This window comes from Melozone crissalis, unplaced genomic scaffold, assembly GCF_028551555.1.
Source record: "Melozone crissalis strain CALT ecotype California unplaced genomic scaffold, PUWL_Pcris_2 ptg000027l_1, whole genome shotgun sequence".
In the NCBI taxonomy this organism is placed as follows: domain Eukaryota; kingdom Metazoa; phylum Chordata; class Aves; order Passeriformes; family Passerellidae; genus Melozone; species Melozone crissalis.
This window is the reverse complement of record NW_026535805.1, coordinates 35,074,386-35,087,073: the sequence shown is the minus strand read 5'-3', so window position 1 is coordinate 35,087,073 and position 12,688 is coordinate 35,074,386. Positions and strand designations below refer to the sequence as shown.

Here is a 12,688-nt window from a genome sequence, read left to right as displayed (position 1 = left end):
GGAGTGCATGTGTCTTTAGCAGCTCATACTTATTTAGGTATTTTAATCAGTCAATTTGCCATCTGATCTAGTTCATTATTTGTACTTTTGATGTGTAAGTATGAGTGTAAATCACATTATTAGGCAGTACAGAATAACCTGAAGTAATCAAGTGTTCCTGTATACTGCGTTTTCTAGAAGTTTGGTTTCCTGCTTTCTAGTTTTACCATTTCTAGGGTGTTAAGCCTATCAGTCTGATAGCTCTTGATAAGCTTTTCAGGGAGCATGGCTACTGAACTTTCTTCCCAGGTAGCACAAAAGGATTTGTGCTTTGCACCATACCACTGGGAGGTTTGATTTTGTGCACTGAGTTAGTGAGAGTGACAGAAATATGCACTGAGGTACTGGCTTAGTAGGGAGAAACAGATAGGGAAACACTTCTTAATTATTATAAATGCTATTGTTATTAATTAGTAATAATTGTTAATTTATATATAGACTTTGATGCACAGTGCACTACCTCAGTTTGTTTAATCAGATTGTTATTTAGGGCTGGTACCTTCTGTTCCTGCACACATAACTATTGACTGTTGCACCTGGACCATGACACTATTACTTGTACTTTATCCAGCAGAAATCATGGCCTCTCAGGACTAGCCCAGCTTAGACAAATGTACATGGACATCCTTTCCCACAGGAATTCCTTGGGAGTTGGTTGATTGCAGTCCTTTGGGTCCCAGTCTTTGCATTTTGCTGTCAGGGTCGTGGCAGAGCACAGCTCTGTGTCATACAATGAACCCATGGTCAAGCCACAGCCTGTGTCAGGACTTCCCAACAGATCATGGCTCTTCCAGAGTTTGCAGTTCCTATCAGGCCCTCTCACCCCTGAACAGAGAGGCACCAGCAGCAGCTGTCCTGTGACACACTCAGTGTCTTCATTTGAGCTTTCTCCAGAGGCCTGGGGCTAGAAAACACTGTGTTGTGAGGAAATACTTCTGAACTTTAGTTTGAGAGCTTCAAAGTAGTAATAACTTCAGTAGTTGCTGTAAACTTGATTTGCACATGGAAATCATGGGAATTATCTGCCAGGAAAATAACGCTGTCCTTCTATGGGATTTTCATAGCATGTGAACAGCAGAAAAGGTTTGTTCTTCTCTATTACTAAATATCTTCAGTCTTTTGATTAGACACTATTAAAAATGCAGAAAATGTACTTCTCTAACAATGGATGGATGAGCTAAGCACCCAGTTCCTTCCTTTTCACCAAGCCATTGTAAACCACACCCTGTCCTCTATCAGTCAGCACCATTTGCTTAAAAGTATACAGTGATAAGCACAGCTCTGGCTGATGAATGGACTGTTTCTTCAGAAGAGGAGATTAGAGTCCCAGATTTCCTACATGACAGCAGTAGCTGCCTTGACTTCTCCCTAGCATGAGTATGTGACCAAACTTGTCCAACAGGCAGGTGCTTTCATCGGAAACATGATGAAGTTAGATAAAATAGTTCCCAGAAGCAATGAAAATGCAACTTTTTTTTTGCAGTTACTTGCTCAGTTATGTGGTTAGTAGAACAAATACAAACTGTGCTGATATCAGTTATGCAGCTTTGTCTGTCCATTTTTGAGACATTTTTGCAGAAAAGTAGTAGTCTTGTTTGAGGTCGGTAGTTTTTGCCTCATAGGGGCATTCTCTTGGAGGGGAATCTAGGAAGAATGAAGTAAAGGAAAAAGAAAAAGATCATTCTGGCACAATTGTTCATTTGTATTTACTTTTGCATTGTTAAGAGGAAAAAGAGAAGACTGTTAAAATGCCATTATGTTACATGTTACCTCTCTGGACTTGTTAACACAAGCTATACAATTGTTCCATGCAAAATGTGGTAGCATTGAGGCTTGAGATTATCGAGTGCTCAGGAAGTAGATTAAGGCATAAAGCTTATCTTTCTACCTGCCTGCACTTAGTTCTTAATATTATCTTTATATAACATAAAAATGATGAACTATAAATGGAAAATACATACAAAGACCTACAGTTATTTTAGTAGCAGGGTGCTCAGCAGGTATTCTTTCTTCACTTTCTTTTGCACTCAGTGTTCATTAAGAGTGATCTATTTCAAAACAACGATGATTTCAAGGGACATATGACCAAGACAAGATAGATAACTGATTGCAAATGAAAGAAAACTAATGTGCCTTTATACAGGACTTGGTTTTATCATATTTGTCCTGTTCCCCCCACTTTGTTTCAGGTGTTGAAAGATGGAGGGAAGTACTTTCTGGACACTCCCAATGAGGACTGTGGAAACTGGATGATGTTTGTCCGGCTAGCCCGGAACCAAGAAGAACAGACTCTTGTGGCTTATCAGCACTGTGGAGAAGTCTACTTCACAACAGTCAAGGTAGTTAAACCTACATTGCTCCACCTGCCATCCAAAAGGAAATTTATAGACAAAGGTTCTGAAGGACTAACTCTTTTACAATGACAGATTGATTCCATTCTGCTAACTGGATCATTACTTGCATACCACCTTTAATGTCATTTAATCTGTAGTAAAGCAAGCAGTGTATGGGGTTTGTCAGGAAAAGGTGTTGTGTACTTGCTGCTGTGGGTAGTGAAGAAACTGAGCTGAGGGAAGATAAAAAGCATTCCTGCTGATAATGTTTAAACTAAATGCTCTTTAATGCCAGGAAGGTGTATATAGTGGGATTATTTGGCATTATTACATTCTACAGTACTTCATTCTGGAAATAACAAAAAAATTCCTTTCTCTATTACATTTCTGGACACATTGTTTTCTGAGCACATTGCCCTGTGCTCAGGAACAAGGTGTTGAGTGAATCTTCATGTACAATTTTCCTTGCTCATTAAATCTGAAGACTTAACTGCAAAACTTAGGCTACTGCAATGTTGCCATGAAATGATCAGTTTATGTAAGAGATTCTGAACTGCATCTTTGTCTGAAAAGAGAGAACAAGGTACTCTGTGTTTATAAATGAGACTAGAACATACAGTCTTGGTTTTTATTGTTTTGGCCATTTTCTTAGGCAGAGTTGGTTTTAATCAGAAATAACTCTTTTGCACACTTGGGAAAAAGAAATCTATCTGTTGAACATAATGCTTGTATATCATTGTGAGCAACATAAAAATTAAAAAAGAAACTAATATTAGTGAAAAGTAGTTACTATGAATTAAAATCCAGTGTTTCAGTTCCATATCCAAGATTGGCACATATTTCTGTGGCATAGTAGTATTTACATTTTTTATTCTATTTTTGTTCCTCCACCTACACAGTGAGAAAAATATTTACTGTATAGTGGTGATGAGAGAATACCATTTCATACCTTGAAGTCTTTTATAACAGTATGGAGCATAGTTGATTCTAAAATTAATATCAACATAATTATTAAGAAAAAAAAGAAAAATATAAAATAGATATACTACCCTGAGACATATTTAGGTTGTGTTTGAGATTCTCATGCAGTCCATATTATTTGAGATTTCTGCTTGATTTGAAATGCATTATATGCTTGTAAAATTGACAGGATTACTAATACTGTATTTGGGAAGCATGAACTTTTCCAAGAAGTAGTTGTTATAAACTAGTAACTTAAAATTTCCAGAATAATTTAAATTCTATTGAACCAGCTCTCTGCTGACTTCAGCAGAACTCTGCATATTGGCATTAATGGGGAGTTGCATCCTGTACACTGACACAAAGAGTGTCCTAGGATGATGCATGTGGAACCTTTGCTGTGCTGTGGGTCATAGGGCATTATTTGGGTTTTATTTCTCCCAAGTCCCGGTATCATTCAGGGTGCTGTGGCATCCAGCAGATTTTGTCCTGGTCAGTGAATGTGATGGCCTTGTGCTACACTTAGGCACACCCTGCTGGTCATGCTGTGAGGCTGGCTTAGGGCTCATTCTGAAGATACTTTCTCAAAACATTTTTAGTAAAGTAGATTAAGATAGGAGTAGGATTGGCTCCTTTCCCCACTATTTTACAAAGGAATGAGATTTCAGCTACTAAAGCAGATGTGTAAGTGGCATTCTGACACCACCATTAGCTTACTTTCTGACCTAATCACTGTAATCCTTAGAAATAAATGCTTTAAAAGATATGGAACTGTGGGGAAATAAAAATAATCTATGATTGCTCTTGGTCTGATCCCAGGAGAGTCTCATGTGTGCACTGCAGTTCTCTTATTGTCACTGGTGGCACAGAGTAAGGCAACTTGTAGTGGAAATATTTAATGTCAGTTTTACTGAGATTAGAGCTTTTGAATTACTTGACTGTTTCACACACTGATGCACTAGCTCTCCCTTCAAAGTCACATTGACCAGCTCTCAGCTTTCCATTAAGGAAATGGCTGCTGGTCTAGGAATGCTGGGCAGAAAGCAGTGACAGTGTCATGCTGTGCAGTTTTTTTGTGGGTATCAGTCTCAGCTGTCACAAGCCAAGCTCCCAGATATCCTTAAACATTTTGTCTCACAATGATGAGCCTCCTCCTTAATGGCTCTGCCTCATGTCCTTAATTGAGTGGAGAATTCTGGACAGACCATTTCTGTTTAGGCCAGGTGTTACTAAAATATACACCCAACCCACACTGGTTGTAGTTGGCAGGCAGGCTTGTGTCTAGGAATACAAAATTCAGTTTTCAGCATTAAACCTACAATTAACCCCTCACCTGTCTGCATTCACAATCTACATTGTCTTTTCCCTACCATGCTAATCCCACACCAGTATTACAGAATAAGGGGATTTTATGATGTCATGTTTTCTGGAATAAGACTCAGCTGCTCTCTTTCTAGGCTAGTTTGCTTTTTTTTTTTTTTTTTTTGGTGGCACGTGTTTATCTTAGTTAAAATAAAACTACAAGTACAGTCAGTAGTTTTGGCTCTACCCTTGTTGCAGCAATGTTGGTGTTTATTATAGATGCAGAAAATTGTGTACAGGGAGTCATATAAATCATGACCCCAAAGTTTAGCTTTCTCCTTTGCATTTAAAGAACTAATAGATCTTTAGCCAGTGAGTGTAATCATGCCTCTCCTTTTCTCTCTGCTATATTATTGACTGAAAGTATTTGTCAGAAGAGGTCATAGTCCAGTCCAAGGAGAGATTTGGGCAAGCATGACTGGATGGGAGACTGCAGATTATGGGCTCCTTTAATCCTGTGGGGGAAGGCTTCAGTGGAAGGAGGGCAGAGTTACAGTACAGCACGCTCACAGCAAGCCAGGCACATCAGAGCCAGCCCGGGGAAGGTGCCAATTTGCCTTGCAGTGCACATATTGATCAGCTCTTCACCCATGCTCAGCCTAACATATCCCGGAGGCATCCAACATCTTGTGCATTCACAAGGCATTTTTCCTTTGCCTGTAGTTAAGTGTTGTGTCCAGAGGGCTTCCAGACATCAAGGAATGGGCATGGGATACTGCTTGGGAAGACTGATGGATGTCTCAACATCACAGGCAAATGTATCTCACTGAGCAAAGGTTATGAGCATTGAGGCATCCCTCCTGCTACAGGGCCCCCTGCCTCAAAACTCTGTGCATACACAATTCCACTTTTAGAAACAGAAAATGTCAATCAAGAAAGCAGGCTGTAATGCTCAAAAAGTGCTTGAATCTTGAAACTAAGTTACCAATAATTTAAACAGAGTCAAAAATGCAGTTTGGATAAGGACAAAACACTGCACACCCCTGCCCCTCCTGTTTTTCTTATTGTTTGGTTTAGGAAAATTGACACAAGTAAACATGTGCTGTTTTTTTCCATTCACAGCCAATTGAACCCCACACAGAATTGAAAGTATGGTATGCTGCCGATTATGCCAAATTTATGGAAGCTTCTGCAGTCTTCATTAAAGAAGAATCAGATGTCTCTCCTTTGCCTCCAGTAGCAGTAAGTACTTCTACTCTGAATTGAAGCCACCACTAGACATAGTAAATTATGGTTTATTTACATGTTTTCTCTGTTTGTATAACTCTAGTAATGTAAGTGTAGGCCACAGAGTGCTTTTAGCAATTTTAGCCAAGCAGCTACCTAGAGAAAGGCTGTTCTTCCTGTCCTGTGTTTGTAATCCGATGGAGCCATCAGATACAGTCAGAAGTGGCACCACTTGATGTATTGGAAAGACTTAAGATGGGCACTAATTTTTGGATAACCAAGCTGTCAAGCCTCAGAGTTTTTTTCACCATTTCTCATTCTTTTGCTCTGACTGATTGGCCAGAGTACCCACTAATTATTTCAGTCTTTCCTGTTCAGTAACCCTTCTCTACTAATTCAAATACCTTCCCCTCTGTATCATAGCAGAAATCCTTAAACTGATAGGAGAAGTTTGTTAAGTGTTGAAAACATGGCTGTGAAAATCAATACTTAATCTAGAAAGAATGTGAAACAAATGAACCAGGAATACAAATGAACCAGGAATTCATGTTCCAAGAAGGTTTGTAAGGTGTTCAGAATACTCCCCAGAAGGAAGGTGAGGGAGAGCCACAGCATCAGGCACGAGTCTTAGCAGAGAGGAGGGCTCAGTTTGGAAATAAAGAGGGATTGGATACACCCTCACCGTGCTCTCCAGAGCAAGCTAGCCCAAGAGCAAGGGAAAAGAAGGACAGTTTATGAGAAATTTACAGAAAAGGTAGATGAAGTTGAGGAGGTACATGGTCATGAATTAATTGGAAGTATTTTTCATCAGTGATAGGAGTTTTTTGGTAATTGTTTTTCATTGGAATTTTTATAATATCAGTATTTAAAGTGAATTCAACTGAATCCAGATGAGCTCTTATTTCCATGGAAGTAATACTTCCAAATAATACTGTGTCTGAAAAAAACAAAACAGAAACAGGCTTTAAGTCAGGATAGGCTTGAGATCCCTAAACCTAAGGTGTTTCTTATCCAGTTAATGGAAGTCTAATGCTAAATGTCAAACTAAGTGAGGAAGCCTCTCCTGGAGCCATTGGCCATTGCTATGTGGTAAAACATGGAGTCAGCCCAAGACACAAGGAAATCTGTATGGCTAAACTATATTTTTGTACAGAAACCCATTCTATTTTTGTGTGGCTGGAATAGCAGATAAACTATGTCAGTCCATGGATAAAAGTACAATTTACAACTGTTTATGAGTAATTTCATAAATGCAACAAATGTAGAGACTTTGAAATTGAGTAAGCACAGATAAACAAAGGTGAAGAACTCAGGACTGTTACAGTAAATGCTAAACAAAACCATATAAACCAGTATTTAGCCAACCTTACCTTACCTTCGAGGTTTTACTCCTAGAGAGAATTTATTGCCAGTTGAACACCTAGGTGGTAGGACATGGAAGTAAATACCACCAGAGACAATGATGGGTCTTAGAAAAGCACAGGAGAAGATGAGTGAGAAGAATATGACCCTTGCTTAGAATGTTTAGTAAGAAAGACCTGTCTCTGTTCTCATTGCAGAAAGAGCCTGTAGACTCTTGGATATGCTCCAGCTGTGGAAGCACTTTTGCAAGTTTTGCTCTGCTGGAATCTCACCAGTGCATCCATAAGGACCGAGCCCTTCCTACAAGGTTCAGACCACCAAATAAATTGGGACCTGTAAAAGCAAAAAACAAGCTCAAAGGGAAACTGAGAGGAGCATCATTAGGCAAAAGCATTACTCAATGCTTTGGGACCATTTCCTGTTCCTCTGCTGCAAAGTTCAGCTGTGCCAGCTCAGGAAGCACTTGTGGTGCTCTCGTAAGGTTTATTCCTAAATGGAGAAATGGTCGGTCTTCACTGCTGAAGGGAAAAGAAGTGAAGCAGCCAGATAGTTTTCCCTGCCGACTCTGTGGGAAGATCTTTGATTCCATTGACAAACTCACAGTCCACACTTATGTGCACAAAGGGGAGCGTCCCTACAAGTGTTCCCAGCACGGATGCACAAAAGCCTTCATTTCCAAATATAAACTGCTCAGGTACAGCTCTGAAGGCATTCTTTTTTGACTGGGGGTGGGGGGGGGGGGGGAAGACATCTTTTTCCTTTGGGGCGTTCTAGTGACAGTTAATCCCTGAGGTTCAGTTTTTATTATTACTGTTTTTGGTAGAATTGGAGAAGACTAGTCTCCCTTTTAAGCTACTCTATGCTTTATGATTAACACCTTCCTCCCCCTCCCCAAAATGTAGGATTTACTAATAACCTGATAAGCTGTGAAAATGCCTTCCTTTGAGAATTCCAGTGTTTTCAAGTTTTGAGGCTACAAGAGTAAATGTACTAGAATAAATGTGAACACAAATAACTTTTTTTGTGTCTGTGTTTTGTTTCTTTTCTCTTAGGCATTCGGCCACTCATTCTCCACAGAAATCTCACCAGTGTGGCTACTGTGAAAAGACCTTTCACAGGAAAGACCATCTAAAGAATCACCTTCAGACTCATGACCCCAACAAGATGGCCTTCAAGTGTGAAGAGTGTGGCAAGAAGTACAACACCAAGCTAGGCTACAAGAGACACTTGGCTCTTCATGCTGCCACCAGCGGGGACCTCACCTGTAGGGTGTGTGCCCAAGAGTTTGGTGGTACCGAGGTTCTGTTGGAGCACCTCAAAAGTCATGCAGGGAAGCCGACTGGCAACATGAAGGAAAAGAAACATAAGTGTGACCACTGCGAGCGTCACTTCTATACCCGCAAGGATGTGCGACGCCACATGGTGGTTCACACAGGCTGCAAGGACTTCCTGTGCCAGTTCTGTGCCCAGAGGTTCGGGCGGAAGGACCACTTGACACGCCATACTAGGAAGACTCATCCGCAAGAACTGCTGAAGAGCAGGTTGCAGAACGGTGACTCAGTGGGTCTCCTTGACCAACTCTTTTCATACAGACTGAAGGAAGATGCCAGCATGCTGTCCCCTCTTCCTGAAAGGGTCCCTGTGCCAAATGGGATTGTGAATAGTTCAGAAACAGAGGAATACAACTGTTCACATCTTCATTCCCAGTCAAGCTTACAAACTGCTCTTCCTCTTGAGTCTTCTCCTCACTTGCAAAGGATGGGCTGTGCAGACAGCCTCCCGGCTGTCCCTCCCGCACCATGTTCAGCAGCTGTCCCTATCAACCTGAACCTTCATCAGCCTAACAAATACGACCTTAGTTCTACCTCATTTGCCGCAGGAGCCCTCAAGAATCTGCCAATAAAAGTGGATGTTAAAGGTTACAATGTGCATCTTCTTGAGGACCTGCCGTTACCAGAACCTCAGTCTCTTCACAAAATCAGTATGGAAGAAGCTTCCTCAGGGCCTGTAGGGGATACTAACAAGTACCCAGTGCACAAAGAGACAGAGGCAGCAGCTGAACCTGCAAGCCTGCCTTTCATGGATCTCACTCATTTGATGGGCTTCTGGCAGCTCCCACCAGGTGACAACCAGAACACTATTGGGGACATCACAATGGCGTTTGGCTCAGAGGAGCCATCACACAGGCTGAATGGCCTTGGCCAGCAGCAAGGTCTTCAGCTGGCAGCTGGTGGGATGGCCATAAACCAGCTGCACCATCTTCCTCGCTCCTTTCCATCCACTACAAATTCTGTAACATTGCCTCACTTTCACCATGCCTTCAAGTAACCATCATCCTGTGTGGGGTTTTTTCCTTTTTGTTTTTTAAGACTGTGCTTCTTACTTAAATCTGTTAGGACCGGGGTGTTTTTGTTTTGTTTTGAAGAAAAACTGCCCCAGATGTTTTCAAAGCACGTTATGAACATGGTAGTTAAATTCAGGATGTTAATAAACAAGAAGCTCTATTTTTCATACTGTAAGTTTTTTAGCATATGACAACAGTAGAACTAACATGTTTCCCTCAGCTCCCTCTATATTTTTGTTTCTTTTCATGCAAACAACTGAATAATTATCTTCGGTGACAGCAAAGTATCATAACAGGCACAATAAAACTATGGCTGCTGCAATAGGAGAAATATGGTTAGGGTGATTGGGAAGAGGGGGGAAATTACAAAGAAATCAATTTAATGAGCCATAAATCACAGCAAATTTGTACACATGGCAAATGTAACAAACAATTTATCAACATCAGATAGATTTCTATTAAGCACTTAATTAATGAAATTTATTAATCCTTAATTTAAATCAGAATCATTCCAAGAGTAAATCTTACGTCCTTGTTTCACTTTCTTCAATGAAGTTCATCACTATTATGATTATGTTAAACTAGATTTTGTTTTCTGGCGGGCAGTTCAGCTGTGTGCCTTTTTCCTAGGGCTGGAAATAACCACCAGTTCTGAATGGCTGTGTAAGAACTGCCGTCTTGGATAGATGCAGTTCTCAGAATGAGAAGTGAATTGTCTCAAGTTAGAACAAAACATTAATTTTCATTTAAAGCGGGATCTGTCAAGACGTCAGACACTTCTCTTTCTCTCTCTCTCTGTTTCTAGTAAAGCATTTGAACATTTGCTTAAATTTAAGCTTATGGTATCCCATTGGGTCAACAGCTTGATTAATTCAACACTTAATAAAAAATAATGCATCCTACCTAAGGGGCCTTTATTCACCTTTTGTTGATAAAAATGGCCATTATTTAGTCTGGGAAATGATGAATAATTGCAACCATCTGAAAATATGGGCTTTCACAGAAATCCAGCCCTGGTCCAGGGGAGCCTGTGCTCAAGTGGTACCCCCAAGGAGCCAGGGACAGGTCCATGCCTAGAGGGGCTGTGGTGCTGAGCTGACACTGGGCCTTGTTCAAAACCAGGTTCTGAACCTGCCTGACGAGTGTCAGCTGAAATTAGTGGGTGTGATAATGGTAGAAGCCATTTTACTCATGGGGGTTCTGCTCAGAAACATCGGGACTGCTGCAGTTGGACTCCAGCCTTTGTTTATTGCAGACTAGAACCATGGGGACTTCTGGTTGTTTCCTGGGGTAAATTGTCCATGAACAGTTCCTGTGGACAGTGGGTTGGTGTGACAGTCCTGTGCATGCATGGTGTGACAGTACCTGATGCATGAACAAGCAGAAATTGTAAAGATCACATTTTTCAGTAGATGACATTATTAAACAAAGAAACAAACTCTTCACAATTTAGTTTGTTGCCTAACAAACTAGTTACAAAAAAAAAAAATAATGTGTTTAGTGGATGGCTCAGTTACTAATGGATTCTGTTTCATCTGAAACAGACACGGAATTTCTGAATCTGAGTAAATTCTCAAACCCCAAGAACTACTGTTCTGTTAAATCCAAAGAGAGTTCATAGTACCAATGGCCATTACTAATATAACATGGAGCAAGCATGTTCTCCTCTCCCTCATTAATCACAGGAATATTGCCAGAGAGCTTCAAATAAAAAATAATTCTTAAATTATTGATGTTTTGCTGTTACTGAGCTACAGATCATTGTAGTTGTACAATGTCATTGAATATTCTTACAAGTTGATCGGTACTTGGATTGCCTTATTGCAGCTCATGAAAGAATATGTTTTGCAGATGCCGTGCTGAGGGGATTTTTTGTCATGAAAATTTTTGTCATAAGACAAACCAAAAGGAATTTTAAGGTCCTTCCTGTAATGACAACAGCAGGAGGCAAACAGGTACTTCATAGTCATGTCCAGTGAGTCATAATTTAAATTATAAGTTCCAGAATAGGGAAAAGGTTGCAAACAGTGTTACATGCACATTCTACAGCTAGGCTTGTATTTTCATCTGGACTTGGAAAGAGGTGAGTGTGTATATTCACTTAACTGTATTTTTTTCCTTGTTTGTGCAAATTGTATTCTCTTGGCTTCAAGCAAGCTTATGTACTTGTAAAAAAACACAAAAAAACTAAATTACAACAAAAAATTCTTTGCTACAAAAAAAAATTTGTAGCACTGCCTGATCATACACATTTTGTCATTTTGGTTTGTGCTTTCATAAGGGATGTCAGTAATTACCTAAATACTTGTCCTTGAATTTAAATGTAATGTTAAGAAGCAAATATTATGCAGACACTGAGCACATTTTTCCAGCTGATCTTTCAGCCCTGGAGCATGGCACCTGAGCTCTGGGCTGCCAAGAGAGGGGCTGCTGCTGATTTCAGCCTCTTCCAAAATATGGAAAGATGATAAGCATTCCTTACCAATGCATATGTAACTACAGATTAAAGATCGTCTCATTCAAATAAAAAGAAAATAACCACTTTTGATGCATTTTAAAATACTTTAAAAGCACACAGCCACGGTGTCTGCAAGTAAAGCACAGAAGCAAACCTTAAATGTGCAATGCTGCTTAAACCCATCAGCCCATTCAATTTTCTTTTTCCAGATTCTTGGCATCATAAATGTAGCAGAAGCTGATGATGTCCCATGACAAAGAAAGGCAAAAAGTTTCATAAAGTTATGTTGTCAGAAATAGTTTTGTTTTAAAATTCTTGCAACTCAAGAGACGTGAGATACCCCCGAGTCATCTAATACTGTAAGCAGGACTGGACCTTCTGAACGTGTTTGTTAGGGAGACCTCTGTGAGCATTTCTCAGAGGCCATCAGTGGCTGAGGCTCGGGCTGCAGGACACCTCTGGTGGCACTGCCTTTGGCTCATGCAGGGCTGTGACAGCTCCAGTGTGGGGAGAGGCTGCCCCACGTCCTCTGTGGGTACGGTGGGGGAAGGCAGCAGCCCCAGCACGGACCAGTCCTCCTCCAAAGGTGAGAAGGGGATGTAAGGGCAGAGAGCTGCCATGGCACAGCAGGTAAGGGATCTGGGAGATCTTGGGATATTTTAC

General features: G+C 40.5%; 1 protein-coding gene across 1 annotated transcript in view; it reads left to right on the top strand.

Moving 5' to 3' along the window:
• Window positions 1-10,157, top strand: part of PLAGL1 (PLAG1 like zinc finger 1) — a 44,729-nt gene extending 34,572 nt beyond the window's left edge. Inside the window, exons 5-8 of the mRNA XM_054279989.1 lie at window positions 2,229-2,378; window positions 5,757-5,876; window positions 7,421-7,917; window positions 8,276-10,157. Of these exons, the coding sequence (XP_054135964.1) occupies window positions 2,229-2,378; window positions 5,757-5,876; window positions 7,421-7,917; window positions 8,276-9,551 (2,043 nt within the window). The 3' untranslated portion in view covers window positions 9,552-10,157. The remainder of the gene's footprint in view (window positions 1-2,228; window positions 2,379-5,756; window positions 5,877-7,420; window positions 7,918-8,275) is intronic.
• Window positions 10,158-12,688: the final 2,531 nt, after the last annotated feature.